At 35.3% G+C, this 18,588-nt stretch overlaps 1 protein-coding gene across 1 annotated transcript in view; it reads left to right on the forward strand.

Moving 5' to 3' along the window:
* Gpm6a (glycoprotein M6A) overlaps window positions 1-18,588 on the forward strand; it is a 341,907-nt gene that overhangs the window by 306,245 nt on the left and 17,074 nt on the right. Inside the window, exon 3 of the mRNA XM_023700101.1 lies at window positions 8,171-8,327. Coding sequence (XP_023555869.1) covers window positions 8,171-8,327 — 157 coding nt within the window. The remainder of the gene's footprint in view (window positions 1-8,170; window positions 8,328-18,588) is intronic.

Raw genomic sequence — 18,588 nt, forward strand, 5'->3', positions numbered from 1 at the left:
AAATATAGTTAAATTTTACTTGTCATTAGAGACATAACAGCAGTATTGAAAATAAAGCAAAAAGATGATGTGACAAATTAAATTTTTCTTAAAATATTACATAAATGTGTACATTAAAACTAAGTGAAAATACACATGGCTTACATAACAAGTCCCTCACTTCTGTGTTTGTCCCTAACAGCAAAGTATTATAATGAAAAGAGGCAAAATATAAACACTGGTGTACCAATAAAAATACAAGACATAATAGTTTATAAGTAGAAGTTCACACTCACTAGTAAACTTAAAAAAAAAAGTGATGGTGGGGAGATCACTCAGTAGAATAAGTGTTTCCTTGGCAAGTGCAAGGACCTGAGTTCAATCTCTGGTTCTGCAAAAAAAACACCCAAAGTAATATAGTGAAAAACCATTATTTTCTGGTCAATATATCGTGAAAAACAACAGCTCTCCAGTGCTGGTGACTCCAGTGGACTTTATCCCTGTGAAAAATACAATTTTGTCCTTTTGTAATTTTCTTTGAGCAAGGTAGAAGTTTAATTAACTTTCCAACCAATCAAATTTCTGCATTCGGGTCTTAACTATATTTAAGTGTTACTGTGGTTTCAAAGAAGCTATTGATTCTGAAGTAGTGGGTTTTGATTGAGTTGATTGTTTTTAAAACTGTTTGGATTTCAATTTGAAGCAGAAGTTGTAGTAACAAATGTTTGGCTTTATACAGATACTATTTCCACTCTTGTAGATAAGTTCACTAAGGGTCACACACACACACACACACACACACACACACACAAAGAAAAAGTAGGCATTTTTGGCACTTGTCAGTAATGCTTTACTCTTTTAAATTTTCTGTAAATCATTTTGAGTGCATATTATATATTTTGCTAGGAATTTGTTCAAGGAGAACAGTCTACACTATGAGCAAAGCCTGTCTATAAGCATTGCCGTGTGATTTGTGATACTGATCCATCAGCCCTACCGCTGTTGTAAAATTAAAAAACCAGATGAAGGTTGAGGCCTTTTTGGCAAAGGAAATAAGTCAGGTACAAAAAAGAAAATGGATCATGAATCCACTCATATGAGATAATTAATATAATCAATCACAGAGAGTGAAATGGGGGCTGCTAAGCGGTGGGGTAAGGTGGGTAGGAGGGTAGAGAAGTTGTTAGTCAATGGTATAGAGTTTCAGGCATATGAATTGAAAAACACCTGTAGATCTTACATGAAACATATTATTTATGCTTAACAGTACTATAATACACACTTAAAGTTTGTGAAAAGAGTAAATCTTGCAAGCTTTTCATCACAAAAAAGAATAATACTACATGAGCTTTCTATATCACTCTTGTGAGCGTTGTCAAAATGCTTTGATCTAATCTCTAAAATTGCTGATGTTGGGTTCTTTTGTGAAGCCCAATAGCAAAGCAAATGAAACTACCAGTCATCAATTTCAATTTACTTGTACCCTACACTGATAAACCTGTTCACCTAGTCAGTAATACTAGTCAGTAATATATTGAGTTAAATTGCCAGTAGGAAGCAACCATTTCTACTTCTAAGAGGGGGTAATACTCTAGTATGACTCTAAAATCTCTGTATTCCAAAAAATGAATTGTAATGTACAAGTGTACCAGGCATTGTCAGAAGTAGTTCTCAGCAAAATTCCTATTCATATAAACAAATAATTGGTGCCTCATACTAGAGAAATGGGGCTGGGAGTCTTTCTAACAGTGGTAGAGTTCTTATTTTGGATGCATGAGAAGATTCTGAATTCAATTGCAGCCACTGCAAAAGAAAAATAGAGAGGAAGGAAGGAAGGAAAATAAAGGAAAAGAAAAGAAAAAGAAAAGTAAGGAAAGGAAAGAAAATAAAAGGAAAAGGAAAGAAAAAAAAGAAAACAAAAGAATATTGAGGGCTGAAGAGATGGCTCAGTGGTCTAGGGCACCTACTTGAAACAGGCTTGGCAAAGCACAGGGACCACGGTTCGATCCCCCAGCACCACATGCCAGCCAGCCCCGCCCCCTGGTGGGCTGAGCTGGACACACACACACACACACACACACACACACACACACACACACACTAAATAAATTTTTAAAAAAAGATAAAAAAAAAAGAATATTGAGAGATCTGGAGTCAGGTGTCAACAAAGAATGCTGGGCTTCTTTGCAAGGCTATGAGAGGCTCAGAAGCTGGCCTACGCAGTGCTGGTAGTTGGAAGCTTCCTTTGCCTGTGACCACTTCTCTCCAGTTCAAGTCTCCATCATTTGAACACTTTCTCCTTTTCTGTGTGGCTCTCTCGAAGCCCGTGGTGCCTGTGTCCCACAACCATACATGCAGTTGCTCTGAAAACCTACTGGATAATCGAGAATTAGCTTCACCTTTCAAGACCCTCAAGGGTAGTAGCAAATGGTGATAGTCAACTAGATTGGCCTAGACATTACTGGGAAGCTTCTGTGACACAGCCTTGGTCCCTTACTCTCAGAGCCTTGTGGATGCTGAGTCAATCAACTTTTTCACCACACTCTTCTACCGTGATGTTTTTCTTCTTCCCTGGAGCCAGCTGGCCATAGACTGAAATCCCAAAACTTTGAGCTAAAGTAAACCCCTTCTCTTTTATATTATATCAGGTATTTGATCCTAGTAATAGAAAAACTGGCAAGTACATTAACTTAATTACTAGATATGTCATATTAACGTGGTATTCACTCTTTTTGTTATTAGATAATATTCATAGTATACAGAATTATGAAGTTAGCATGTTGGGACTGACAACAATTTTTTCATTGATTGCACTGACCAAGATTGCTTTTGCTTATGCAATGGCTATTCATAAAATCTTCTTGTAAAAAGTGAAAAGGCAAGCAATTTTCAGACGTGCATGAACAAGGAGAGTATGTGCACACAGTTCTTTCTCAAGGCACTTATAATCTCCTGATCACTTATGTGAAAAGAATGCAGTTGAAAATAAGCAGCAGCTTTGAACTTTAGAATGTATATAGGACAGCTGAAGGGAAAGCGTATTGCTAAGCTCAAAGGAGGGATTAAACTCATTGCATAACACCTGTAATAAATTTACACAAGCACAAATGCACCGTGAAGTTTTTATTAATTGTATTGTTTCATTTCACAAGTCGTATTAATAAAACTGTTGATTTCTAATAAATGCTTGTGAAAATAGGAATATATGTAGTAGATCTAGAAGCCTAACAAGGAGTTGGGGTATATTTAATATTAACGCATCAAAAGGAGTCTTTTTTTTTTTTCTTTTTTTTTTCCTATTTTAGGGAAGGGTTTGCAGGGTGCTAGGGATCTCACTATTAAATCAGACTCATAGTGCTCTGCCTGTTTACAGCAACCCAAAAGCTGGGATTACAGGTGCGTGCCACCATGGCCAGTCTCAACTGCTGTCTCAGTGCTCCCTGGAGTGGGGCAGGCCTGGGGATCGAACCCCAGGCCCCTGTGCCTGCTTATAGGTGCTTTAATCCACTGAGCTATGTGGCCCACCCTAAAGGGAGTCTTTTTAATAAATGATGTTGGGAGAAGTATACAGTCACTTTGGAAAAGATAAAAGTTAAATCCCACTCTTATGTCACACAAAGAATAAATGCAGAAGTGCTCAGAGTTCCAAATGTAATAAAATAAAATAAAACAGTAGTAGAAAGCTTGGGTGAATTTTTCTATAATTTAGCCAAGGTAAAGTCTTCCAACTGACCGAAATATCAACATAAGAAAAGAAAAAAAACCTCAGAAACTTAAACAACACAATTTTTTTTTATTTTTCTTTTTAAAAAAATCTATGGAAAGTATAATAAGCAATGCAAGTGTAAAATATTGCTAATGCATCACAGGTGGAAATACAAACTTTTAAATTAAGGGAACAAAAGTTCATAAATCTCATACAACAGTGAACAAATATATGAATAAGGAATTTTCAAAATAGATATACATATGGAGAGTATGTATAGTCAACAATGATCTTACAAGGTGCAGAATTCGCTGCATGCTAAGACAAAGTAGTAGTAGAGTACTAGTAATCGTCCGTCAGATTGGAAATTATAAGAAAGCTTTGCAATATACTTTTGTTGAGGATACAGAGCAGCAGACATTTTCATGTTTCTGATTGAAATGCAGAGTGCTCTAAACTTTAAAGAATTGACATTGCCTAACTTGTGCCTTCAATTTTAAATCAATCATTCCTCTTATTCTAAAGATACATCTTGAACTATTTGAAAATATAAAAACACAGATTATGAATTGTGTCAATATTTAAACTGTAAGACACTGGCAATGCTATTGCATTAAAGGTTAAATAAATGAAGATATGTTCATAGACTTCTAATGTTATGCAAAATTAGATAGAGGAAATAAATAAAATATCTATATTAGAAAGGAATACACAAAATTTTCAGCTTTATTAACATGATCTTAATATTTAAAAAGAGAAAGAAAGAAAACCAGACCAACACACTTTTAAATCTTATGTGAAATTGTTAAGCGGCAGGATAAAAATCAATCTGAAAAAGTCAGCAGCATTTCCTTACACCAGCAGTGAATTAACTGAAGCGTAAAACAAGAAGTCATCCCATTTACAATAGCCAGCAAAAAAAAAAAAAAAGTAAGAAATTTACTCAAAGAGGTGAAAGATATCTACAGTGAACACTGTAGCAAATACTGATGAAAGATAGCTAAAAAGACAAATAAATGAAAAGATATGATGGGTCAATAAACAAGAAATATAAATATCATTAAAATGTCTATAATTTTCAAAGTGATACCAGATTCAATGGAATCTCTACCAAATTGCCAGTGACTTTATTTTTTTTAGAAACATTAAACTACTATCATAAAATTATGTGGAGCTACAAAAAGCCCTCAGTAGTCAAAGCAATCTTGTGCAAAAAGAATAAAACAGGGAGCCTTATTTTTACTGACTTTAAAATATATTATCAAAATATAGTAACCCAAATAGCATGGTTTGGTATAAAAGAGAAACAGACTAATAAAACAAAATAGGAATCCTAGAAATAAAACCATGAATTTACAGCTATCTGATTTTTAAGAAAGAAATTAATATATTAACATATACTAATCTAATACATTAATATGCATTAATATGTATTAATGTCATCAGGTAATATATTATTAATACATAATATTATATATATTAATATTATATAGTGTAATATTATTGTTAATATTGTTATTAATAATATTGTATTGTGTTAATATTATATTAATATTAATATATAGTGGAAAATTCAGTCCCTCTTCAGTAAATAATGCTGGGGATATAGCATATTCATATATAGTAGTCCAAAATTATGCTCCATCTCTCATAACAACTAAAATGGATTAAATACAAGTAAAAGCAAATTTGTAAAGTTACTTAAGGAAAAAATAGAGGAATTATTTCTAGGCCTTTACTTTAGGTAGTGATTTTTTTTTTATGGCCTTCAAAACAAAGTTAACAAAGGTAAAATCAGGCACATGGCATCACAGCAAACTAAAAAGCTTCCCAAGAGGCAAACATAAATGGTGTATGGACCTAAGGCAACCTTACAAATACTGGGCTACAGTGACAACTTGCACAAATACTTGTAAACTGTGCACCTGATAGTTACTATGTAAAACATACAATGAAATCAGCTCCTTAGCAAGAAAATTACTTGACTAAAAATAAACAGATGATAAGAATAGACACATACAAATGGCCAACAGCCATAGGAAAAAATGTTCAACATCTTAATTATCAGGATTTCATTTGACATAACAATGAGTTATCACCTCCTACTTAGTAGATTGACTATTATAAAAAGGTAAAAGATAAAAAAATGATAAAAGATAACAAATGTTGGTGATTATGAGAGAACAAAGGAATACATTCATAGTGTTGATGGGAGAGTAAGTTGTAAGTTATCATGGAAATAGAAGTATATACTTCAATCATTGTTGAATTATTAGCATTTTGTTTAGTGAAATTCTCTATTTCTGTTTTTTTACTGTTTTTGTTCTTTTTAAAATGTAAAAAAAAAATTAAAACAAGTGTTACTACTTTATGTTGTGAGTGTTGAATTTATTCTAAGGTTAAAAACTCTTAGCCTCAACAGGAACTTCAGTATTGGTGCTGTGTTAACTCTTAGGATGGCATGGCTTGTACCAGCAATGGCGATCCTTTTAGAGACAAGTACCAAAACCACCACACAAAGCCACATATTTTTCAAAAACTGCCAAGACTACAATTAATCATAAATCCTGGGTTTTTTTAGTTTAAACAACTCATGTATTGATCTCTTTTATCTTACAATACATAAATAATGCCCATGCCATAGGTTTGCCATCATTAGCTTATACCATAAGTGGTACATATAGCTAGTCCATACCAATCATTGTAGGTGATGTATTTCTGTGGTTGATGTTTTGTATCATATAGTTGCTGTCATCCCCATATTTGTGCATAAGTAGCTGTCTCAGTTGTTTTCTCGTTGTTTTTACATCCAGTACTCAAAAGTTAAAGGAGGGAAGATAAAAGTTTATTAATTAAAAGAGGAAGTTAAAGTGAAAGGAATTTATTTCAGCTCACAATTTGTAGAGGTTACAGTCCCTAGTGGGCTGGCTCCAAGGCAGGGCACCACTGCACAGGGTAGGGCAGAGAGGAAACAGTCCATGGACTATTTCAGGCAGCAAGGAGCATCAAGCAGAAAACCTTCCTTCTTTCTTGCGCTTCCTACTGCATGCAGGCTTCAAGCCTACTGATCGGTTTCACTCATGACCATGGTGGGGCTTCCATTATCCACACCCAGAAAGGTGCAAACCAGTTCAGTTATCATCCACCCTTAATCCCAATACCATGCCTCCCAATCCACCATTCTAATCCACATACCAGTGATCCAGCCACTTCCCAAAAGCCCTTTCTGTGAGCACATGGAGCTTTGGTGGGACATCTAGATATGAGGTATAGACACTGGTTGTTTTACAACCCTGACTACATTGAATGGAAAATGTTCACTCTTATGGAAACATATAATAATAAATTCTAGTAGTGAATTTATTTAAAGGCCAAAATTATAATTATGATTACTCCTAATCTTACAAGATATTATTTAGTGTATAGATTGGAATAAATATTTGCAAACAGAAATAAAAATAAAATCTTATGTCACAGACATGCTAATTATTCTTAATCACATTGGATATTCATTACCTAGTTACAGAGCTACTGAAAAAGACTGTCTGTCTGTCTGTCTGTCTGTCTGTCTGTCTATTTAACAGCCATCCATTTTCTTATCTTTCTTTTTTTGTTTGTTTGCAGAACCAAGGATTGAACTCAGGCCCTTGCGTTTGCCAGGCAAGCGCTTATTCTACTGAGCCATCTCCCTGGCCCCTATTGTCCTACCTCTGTCTATGTATTATTTCTGTGGGTGACTATTTTCGTATTTTCTCTGTAAATATTTGGATTTTTCTTTCCAATAGGGCAATGATTTGTGACGAAATGAAGTGTTTCTTTCCATGCCTTTATGGAATTACATTACAGCTTCATTTAGATCTGAATGTATAATATCCACTAGTGATTCACTTAAAAGGCATGATTCTTAAAATTATAATTTACCATGAAAGCCTGGTCTTTTCAATATTGATGGTCATTGTGAGCGAACAGTAGTGATATCTCATGATAAATATGAAATACACAATTAAAATTTATTATAATGACAAAAATGTAGGGCTTGGGTCATTTTATGAAAAAAATAGTAAGCCCTAGCTAAAACTTTTCTCTTTCTCTTGATAAATTTTAAAACTGAGTGAATGTTATGCCTATAAATCACTTGTTTTGTTTTGCCTGAGTGACATTTTATGATAATTATACACATTTGGAAGCATAAGTCTAGCCTAATTTAAGATTCTTTTGACCTAGACCAGGAAAGGAAGAAACTGAAAAGGAAGATGAAGAAAGCTACAAATACAAACCCTCGAATTCTGTGTCAAAAACGTAAAAATTACAGAACCAAATTTATGTATAAACATTAGATAAAGTAAAACGCTTTACAATGCTGCCTCCATTATGAAAATCAGTACTGTACCATTTTTCTTTATACACATCCCTAGCACTTGAGAATCAATTTCTGTGAACCATCACTAAAAAGTTACTGAGATTGATTGCTTTGTCTCCCCCCAGGGTTGACATCTTTAAGTACGTGATCTACGGCATCGCAGCGGCTTTCTTCGTGTATGGCATTTTGCTGATGGTGGAAGGTTTCTTCACCACTGGGGCCATCAAAGATCTCTATGGCGATTTCAAAATCACCACTTGCGGAAGATGTGTTAGCGCCTGGGTACGCTATCTCCCTATGCTCTGTTTTTAATGTGGGTTTATTTCACTTGCACACAAATATTTACATTAATCTTTCAAAAATATAGTATTCCTCATATGACATTCCATCTTGTAATGACTGTCTTAACATTGTTAATATTATTTCTAAAAGAATATCATTCCTTGAGAAAGTTCAGTTTCGAATTCGTAAGTCATATGAAACACAATATGTTTATAGAGACAAAGTGATTTTTTTTATTGGTTTGTAAACCAATATTCACTTGAAAAGGCTTGAGCATTTCTGTTTAGAACAACACAAAAATTCATCACCAGTTTGTAGACAATGCATGTGTCTGAACTACTGTAAAGGAACTTTTGTTCGTATTTTACTATAAATTTAGGACCACGGGCTGGGAGTATAGCTTAGTCACACAACACCTGCCTGGCAAGTGTGTGGTCCTGAGTCCAGTTCCCAGCACACACAAAAAAGGAACAATTATGCATGTTGTATTTATGATTGATTGATTGATTGATTGATTTATAGACTGGAAATCAAACTCAGGACCTTATGCTTGCCATGCAGGCACTGAGCCACTGAGCTATAACTCTCACCCTTCTGTGTTCTTCTGACTCAAGAATTATATTATTTTTAGTCTTAAAACTTCATTTATGTGCTGCTTGGTAGTAAAGTAAAATTTATAGTCATATCGTAGAGTTAGTGAAATGCAGAAAAGGATGTTTATGTACAAATGCATAAGTGTGGTGAAAATTATATAATGTGATTGCAAGTATTTTTGCATATTTTATTCAGAATAATTTTCTTGTAATGAAACATTGGCTCTTCGATTCTAGACTGATATAGTTTTTTTAGTGTTATATGAGAACATGCATTTAATTTCAGAATATAATTCATATGAGGAATGACTGAAGAGTACAGCTAGTGTTTAAATTAAAAATGTTTATTGAAGTAAAAGACACATTGTCATCAAATCCCCTCAAGACACTTTATTGTTTTAAACACTCGTGTTCCATTATTCTTTCCATTTCATGAAGTGGTGCTGGAAATCTTCTGTTAGTGTAGGATTTCTTCCTTTGTGACTGGTCTGCTGTCCTGCATCAATTCTGTATCTTTACCCTTCATGGCCATTTTGGGTTTGGGGTAGAGCAAGAAGTTGCATCCTGTCAGGCCACATGAATAGGCTGGCTGATACCAGAATATTTTTATGAGCCTGGCTTTCATTGGATGGTGCTCCGCAGCAGTGTTCTTCAAATTTGTGACCACACCTCATGCAGACACTTGCGAAAGAGGACTTCCAGAACTGCTTTGGAAAGTGGCAAGAACAATACTCTGTGTTTGTGACAAGGGAAAGCATCTTTAAGTGGATTAACAATATGTCTTTTAGAGTACATGCATTTTTGACCTTAAACATTAAACATATAGTTTGATCACACCTCACATTCAATAAACTGTATTTAGTAATGACATAAGTGACTTCAATCTCAGCAAAATCAAAGTTATTGTTGACAAGTTTCTTTTTTATTAACTGTGACAAATTCTCTGATGCTGCTCAGTATCTAAAGGTATTAAGAGTAATCTTATGAAATATTTGGTTTTCAGTTATGGATACTTGTACTTTGCTTTGAGATAATTTCTTGTAAGACACTTCTCTTTCTTTTTTGGGACAAAGCATATTGCAGTACTTAAAGAAAGAAGTAAAATACATGAGAAAAGCTAGAATTTCAGCATCATAACCAGAAGGCTTTATACTTGGTCTTACCTAAACTTAGATCAATAATATCAAATTACAGATTCAAAAGGAAATGTAGAGGCATCGAGATCCTGGATTAACTTTAAAAATGAGTGTTCACTGGGCCAGTTTTTTAGTGATACCTAAGCAATTTTTCTAGTAAAAATGTAAATTTTGATTTTAGAATCATTTCTATCTGGCAGAGTATAGATAATTTAATTAGCAATGACTTTTTTTACAATTGCATAGTAGTATTATAATGCCACTTATGAGCTTAGAAAGCCATTGAACTTCTGAGGATCACAGCTTTGTTACTGACAAAATCAAAGTCATCTCCAAACCTCCAAGCCTGTGATGATAAAGAAGTTAGGTAACAATCAGGGGAGGAGTCTGTAAACACTTCTCACTGTCTGAGAATGCTGTTCAGGCAGGACACTTGCACTCAGGTGTGTTGTTTCATTCAGAATTGTAAAATTGGTCCACAGTATAAATAATCACAGAAGAAAATGTGCATATGAATGTATAGATATTTTTTAATTTGCAATTCAGTTTTTTTTTCTACTAGCATTGCGATTGAAGTAAGCATCTTAAATGAATACTTTCAAAGCACAGCATGTATCCCAAGTTTTTGTACAATAATAGCGATCCTGTCACCCACAGCCTGGAAGGGGAGCAGCAGCTGCCGTGGATCCACCAGGGGCTGGGGGACCAGGCAGTAAGAGTAGCCCCACTGAGATACCGCACTCACTGTAATCACATCCCCATGCCACCTGGAAATGAGAAGCCGAAACAGAGGCAGAACCCACAGCACCTGCCACATAGCCAGGGCAGCACGAGCAAGTGAGGCTGTGAGTTACACTCAGTTTGTCCCAACACGGACAGCATGGAGAGGACCCGCTCTAGGCCTGCAGAAGTAACTAGTGGTGGCTGCGGCCAGGACCTTGCTAGCAGCAGCTCAGAAGCCTGTGGACCTTTCTCTTTCTGGGGAGGTCTTATCACTATAGCTGCGTGGAGCCAGAAGGGAAACAGAGGACTGATCTCCTATCCCCGTCTGCTGCATCTTTTACTTTCTTCCCTATTTACATTCTTCTTATTTTCAACTGGTGGATAGATCCAATCTTACAGTTTTCTTTAAGATCACTTTTTAACCTGCTTTGCCTGTTTTTCTTGCTTTAAATATATCTTTATGTTTTTGAAGTCATAACAATACATTTTGACTTATAATACTGGATAATACTCTGGGATTTAATGATTTCTTTTTATGGAGCATCTACCTGAAAAGCTTCTTGAATTAATACCAGGGCAAAGTTATTATTCTATCCTTGTTTCATTATGTTGCATAAAGAATAAAGTGGATACTAATTGGAGCAACATCAATACAAGTGCAATTAATTTTATTTTAGTTTATTTCTCACTCATTCTGTTTCACTCTGTATTTCAGGTAGGTCTTGAATTCACTGTGGAACCCAAGTTAGCCTTGAATTCACAGTAATCCTCCTGTCTTAGCCTCCTAAGATCTGATGTTACAAGCCTGCACCACTATGCTTGATTTACAATTAATTTTAAGCAGCATTGTATGGGCTGAGTGCAGGATGCTAATAAATATTCTCTTGTTTTCATAAATCCTCTTGGAAGCATAGATTGATTTGCATTATGCATTTCTATTTCCTTTCATGCTATGTCAAGGCCAACTCATTTCAAAATTTGAGTGCGTCCAAATTTCAGAATGTGAAGCACATGGGAAACAAACTCACAATATTGATCCTTGGGAGTGAAAAATACCATGCATTTTATTTAAGCACCATATGAAGTTATCACGATATTAAACTAACATTTATTTATGATAAATGGTATCAGGTAGAGTGAATTGAACCATGCTAGTGAATGTTTTAAGCATGAACTTTGTAAGCTTAGAATAGTAATGTGTTCCCTTTAACTACTTCACCCTTATTGATATGTAAAACAAAAAATATTTGTTTAATTGTAAGTTGGGAGGCACTTTGTCTATCATATTTTGGAAACTTGGCATATTTTTGTGCTCTTAAATATTACTATTACGACATCATCATGGATATCAGAATGTATCTATATTGGTTCTTATATTTAGACTTTTAACTATTTTATTTCAACTTTTCTTTAAAAATAATCTGAATACTTTTAAAGTAACATAGTTTCAAAATATATTACTCTCTGTGGAAATTAATACATTTATTTTCTAATCAGTTTATTTTGATTCTAATTGCTTGAAGAGTTCAATAAAACAATAAAACTTGCAAAAGCATGCATGCCGGTCTGGCAGGGCTCCTGTAATGGTGCACTGCTAGCAGATGGCTTCCCCAACAGCACTTTGTTGCCTGCTCATCTTGTGAGCTAAAGTCTGGAACCCAAGCACCACAAAGTTGCATTTGAGGGCTGTTAAGAAGGATCTGTTCTGTTTTTCCTTTTGATTCTCATGGGGTGTTCATTGGTGGGAATCCCTGGTTAGAAAAGTGCCACCCTGGTCACTATCTTCTGTACATAGTGTGCTTCCCCACATACATGTTCTCTTCCTGTAGAGATATTCACTATCTCTGTCACATGGGTTTAGGACCCAACCTACTGACCTCATTTCTGACTTTCTCACCTCTGTAAGACCTTATCTCCATGTAAGGTCACGTTCTGAGACAGTAGGGGTAGGATTTCACCTATGAATTTTGCAAAAGTAAAACTCAACCCATAATAACACACTATTCCATGCCCACTTTTAATGACATAATAATTATTATTACGGTTATGTTGTTTTTCTTTTTTTAATGTATTTAGTACAGGGTCTACAGGGTCTCAGTATGTAGATTGGAGTCAGTGATTCTCTTCTTTTCAGCTTCCCAAGTGCTGGGATTACAGGCACATGCCACCATGCTCAGTCTCTGTCATCATGCATTTCTTTCTTTCTTTCTTTTTTTTTTTTTTTTTTTGAACTGGGGATTGAACTCAGGCCTTTGCACTTGCCAGGGAAGGGCTTATTCCACTGAGCCATCTCCCCAGTTCCATCATGCATTTCAATGAAAAAATATTTTTTATTTTTTATGTTTCAAGAACTTTCCCATTAATCTCAGATGTTTATAGATTTTAAACAATGCATTAAACTAGGACATGTACAATATATTTCATATAATTACTTTTAAATCTATTTTGCATAGCATAAGGAAGCTTGTCTTCATAGCCAGAAGTGAAATTTCAGGTTAGTGATGATAACAGAAAAGATCTATTGCTTCGATGTTTATATATAGCAGCCTCAGGGCATTTAATTCTCCAAATAGCTACATGAGGTTGACACTAATATTAAACATATTTAATAGCTTAGAAAACGAGCTTCTAGAGCAGAAGAGTGACATGCCCAGCCCCCAGAGCATCCGGGGCATCCTTTGAATGCAAGCGTCTCGCACAAAGCCCATATCGGTATCCACAGCATCAGACTTCACTCGATGTTTTCCTTGGTGTTTCTGGTTTTGGTTTTTCTAGGTTTTGGTTAACTTAGTAGGAAAACCTGTTTCTGAGTGCGTTTGGTAACTCACCATAGCTTCTCGCTCTGCATCTTACAGGTGTGATCATGCTTTGGCGATGAGGACGCCCCTCCCTGGACGGATGCCCTCACTGTAACACTTGCTTTCATTCATAACCATAAATTGCCCCTGGTTTCAATAAAAGGGTGTTCTGCAGAGCGCGGAGAGCTGTCAAGTCAAAGTCCCTTTTGATCACTGTCTGTAAGAAAACTTAGGTAAAGTTCTAAGTAGGAGTATCATCGAGGAAGTCATCCTTGCAGACCAGGCGTTCCGGTTCTCACATCCGCAGGAGGAGGAGAGCAGGAGCCGAGGGAGCAAAGCCTGGTCGCACGTTCAGGCACACTGTTCACATTGCCACCTACGCTCCAAATCCTTTCAGATCAGCAGGGGTTACTAGATTCTCACAGGAACATGAACCCTGCGGCAAATTGCACGTGCAAAGAATCGGGGTTGTATTCGCCAGGGAATCATCCAGTTACCTCGTTCTCCATCTTGTCTCAGGAAAAAAGGTCTTCCACAGAACTGACTCCTCCTATTAAAGCGGGGGAGGGGTCATGACTGTTGACAGTCCATAAATTTAGTGTCTTTAAATTAAAATACACAAGAGGGCCGGCCAAATAGCTCAGCAGACTAATGCTTCTGCAAGGAGGCGCAGGGGTCTGGGCTTAGATCTGCAAGCCTGCGGAGCCGGCCCCGCCCCCAGGGCACGCTGAAACAGAGATTGAGACTGGTTGTGGTGGCGCGTGCCTGTAATCCCGGGCCCTGGGAGGTTGTAAACAGGAGAATCACTCTAAATCCGATCCAATCGTGAGACCCTGAACACCCTGTAGACCCATCCTTAAAATACAGAAAATAATAATAATAGTAATAATAATAAATAGATTAAAATGCGCAGACACACACACACACACACACACACACACACGAGTTTTGAACCAACACTGCCAATACAGAATACTTAAAATAAGGGTCTGTCTTTCCTTGGAATACTTCAAATATAACTTGCGACAGGCGACACGATACTTTTCAGGTTAGAACTCTGAACTCTAATGTTGGTTTCTCAGTAAGAAAAAAAGAAGTGAAGGAGAAGGAATGCAGACTGTTTCAGGAAGACATGTAATTTTTAAAAATAATATTTCAAAAATGTTGCATTGTGGAAGAAGGAACTAGGAATTTACCTAAAATAGACCTCACATATGGTTTAGAGATGAATCCCCTAAAACACAGACAGCAGGCTAATCTAAGTGTAACACTGAGACATTAACTATACTGGCACATGAAGTAAAAGACGAAATAAATAAAAATTCTCAATCCTTTCAATTTCTAGTGGTGAAATTTGAAAGAAACTTTTCAGGAATTTCGTAACATTGCACTTACAAAATATGGGAAAATTTGCTAAAATAATAGCTTTTAGTGTTAGATTTTTTTAATTGAAGGAGTCTTTGATTGACAGTTATGTTCATAAATTTTAGACAGAATGCAACTAAATTGTTTTATACAGTTGTTAAAAGTAATTTTCAAGAATACATTGGCATAGTATAACTTCCCAGTAGAAATCTCATAGTTATTTATTACTTTTATGTATAGTAACTATTTGTGTAGAAAGGGAAATAAATTTGAAATGTATCCTCCTAGAGTGTGGTTGTTATTTCAGGATTTGGTGAATAATACATGGTTCTAACAGCATTAGGACTTCAAAAGGATATGTCAGGACAGACTCAGAAAACACAGAAATAAGCATAAAATAAATAAAGTACAAAGGAAGTAAAACTACTGGGCTTACCTAAAAGGAGCATGTTCTTTGAAAACCAGAACAGAAAGCTATGGAGCTATTTTGGGTATCTGTCACTATGTATGTCAGCTATCATAACCACTTAGCTATAGTCTCAAAACCTTAAACACAGCTACACATTCCTGCTATTTTTATCTTACTAGTATTTTAATGTCTAGTCAAATACCAGAAAATTCAATTATAATTTTGATAGTTAATAGTGTTAGATTATTTAAATAACAGATATTTATAGGCCTAGGAATTCAAAATTGAAAAATGTTTAATCATACTTTTCAACCAGTTCTTTTTTTTTTTTAAATGTATTTAGTATGTGGTCTTCAGGATCTCACTACCCAGATCAGACTCAGGTGATCCTTCCTGTTTCTCAGTTTGCCAAGCACTGGGATTACAGGTTGCTGTTCCACACCTAGTCTCAATCGTCCTCTCAGTGTGCCCAGGGGCAGGACTGGCACAACGGGGATTGAACTCCAGTCCCTGTACCTACCTAAGCAGATGATTTGTTTTTTTATTTTTATCTTTTTAATTTTAATGAGAAAGAAATAGCAATGAGACAGTCTCAAAACAGGTTAGTAGGACAGTTGCAATAATTAATACATTGCATATTGTTGTTTTTGTAGCAGTTATTCACAGTACAAGATGCAGACATGATCTCTTGTCTAAACACTATTAGTATAAATCTTTCCTCTCATTGAAATGAGAGAAAGTAGCTGTATATCTATTCTAACTATTTTGTATATGCATATTTTTTTCAACAAATGGTCATTCATTTATATCTCTTTTTGTTTTGTTTTGTTTTGTCAGGGATGAGTGTTTCATTGCTTAGAGTAGCTGTATTTGGAGAAGTCCTTAAAGGACCTTTTCATACTTGATGCCAGTTCAAATATTGTAGGTACTTGAATTCAGCAAACTATCTCAATATAGTCCAATAGTCCATAATAATAGTGGATTATCGGCAGAACTGGCAATTGTCAGAAGTTATTGACTTGAGCCTTTCAAGCTCAGCATATTAATATGGCATTACTTTTTATATCTCGTGGTTATACTTTTCTGCTAGAGGGTTAAGACCAAATTAAAAAAGACCTATATAATTAAAAATCTAACTTTTGTATCTGAAAAGGTCAGTCAAATGGATCTGAGGATCAGTGGAATAGGTTAGAAGATGCAAAAGCAACTACAAACATAGTCAGCCACATTATCTTCAACAAAGGGGCCAAACATGATTACTGGAAGAAAGACAGCCTCTTTGACAAATGGTGCTAGAGAAAATGGCTCTCTACATGCCAAAAAATAAACTTGACCCAGATCTATCACCGTGCACTAAACTAAAGTCAAAATGGATTAAAGATCTAAACATTAAAATAGAAACACAAAATCTCCTGGAAGAGAAAGTAGGTGGAAATCTTGAAGACATAGGGGTAGGCAAACATTTCATGAACAAAAATCAAAGAGCACAGGTAATAGTTGAAAAAATTAACAACTGGGACCTCCTCTTATTGAGAAGCTTTTGCATGTCGGAGGAAATTACTAACAGAGTGAAAAGACAACCCACAAATTTGGAAAAACTATTAATTAATAAGCACTCAGACAAAGGTCTTTTATCTAGAATTTATAAAGAACTACACTGAAAAAAATTAAGACCCCAAAATTTAAAGACCCAATCTAAAATGGGTATCTGAGATGAACACACACTTCTCAGAGGAAGAAATACAGGAAGCTAATAAATACATGGAAAAAAAGCAGACACTTAAGTTTGCTGAGCTATCTGGCCAGCCCTTTACTAGCAGTTCTGTCTGAACTCCCAGTAATAAAATAACTTATTGAATTGTTGAGGCAACATTTTGTCTTATGTTTAACTTTTCTATTGATTATTCAGACATGTTATATAACCCTCTGCTATGTTCTCCTAAAGACAATTTAACATATTTTGTAGCATTCTAATTGTAATTGGAGAAGTCTATATATCACATAATCCTGGGATATAACATTTTCTAATTTATGATTCTTTAAATTTTCATCATGCTTAAATTATTTTAAAATATAAATATTTAAATTAGAATTGTTTCAGATGTATAGAAAATTGAAGGTAGTACAGAGTTTCCATATTGATCAAATCCAGTTTCATCTATTATCATCTTAACATGAAAATGATCCACTTGCCATAATTAATGAATCAATATGAATGTTATAGCAACTAGAGTACATATTTTATTCAGAATTTTTTAGTTTCTACTGAATATTCTTTTTCTGTACCAGTAATTCATTCAGCACTTTCTTATCTTTCCTTAGTCTACTCTCATCTGTGATATTTTCTAAGACTTTTTTTTTGATGATCTTGACAGTTTTGAGAAAAACTAGTTAGGTATTTTATAAATGTATCCAAGATGTAATTGTATTTCATTTTTCTTGTGATGTTTTTGCATTATAGAGATGAAAATTATGGAAGTAAAGTGTCTTTCTCATGAGATCAGATCAAGTGAATCTCAAGTACTTTTATTTGAAAAGTAAAAATATAACACATTATTTGATTCACTTTTCATAAACAAATTAGTTCTATTGTTGCCTGTAATGGTAGTTTGCTTCTTTTTGTATTGCTCGGTGTAGCTGTACCGTAGTTTGTTGATATATTCAAGTTGATGGACACTTAGATTGTTTCTAGCTTGGGGCTGTTATGAATCATGTGGCTGTAAATTTTTCTTTATGCCTCTTTGTGTGGACTGAGGGAGACTGAAATATGCCACCCCCCAAATTATACTTCGTTAGCTTATCACCAGATGGCCATTCGGATATAATATATGAGAAAAGCTATCCCTTTGTAAAAAGAACTTTGCACCCAGCATAAAGCAGACTCGACAGGGCTTTGCTATTTGATTTCTGCCTAGGAAATTTCTTTCCCAAGAAGCCATTGAGAGTTCTGACAACTGTTACAGACAGAGATGAGCATAGGTAACTGCTACCTGGGACACTTCATTGAATCGTGACACAAGCTTTGTTCATTGTGTTTGGCTTCTCTCACCTTCCCCAGCTATCAACGATCCCCTACAGAAACCCCACTGCTTTCTGTGTAGTGTATGTGTTTCAACTGTGTAAGGTCCTGCTTTATGTGATCTTAACCATCCAGCAGAAAAGTATAAAAACGAAGTATAAGAAGTAAAGCCATGCTGTTATGTTGAGCTGTAGGGGACTCAGGTCAACAATTTCTGA

Source organism: Octodon degus, unplaced genomic scaffold (assembly GCF_000260255.1).
Source record: "Octodon degus isolate 3935 unplaced genomic scaffold, OctDeg1.0 scaffold00121, whole genome shotgun sequence".
Classification (NCBI taxonomy): Eukaryota; Metazoa; Chordata; class Mammalia; order Rodentia; family Octodontidae; genus Octodon; species Octodon degus.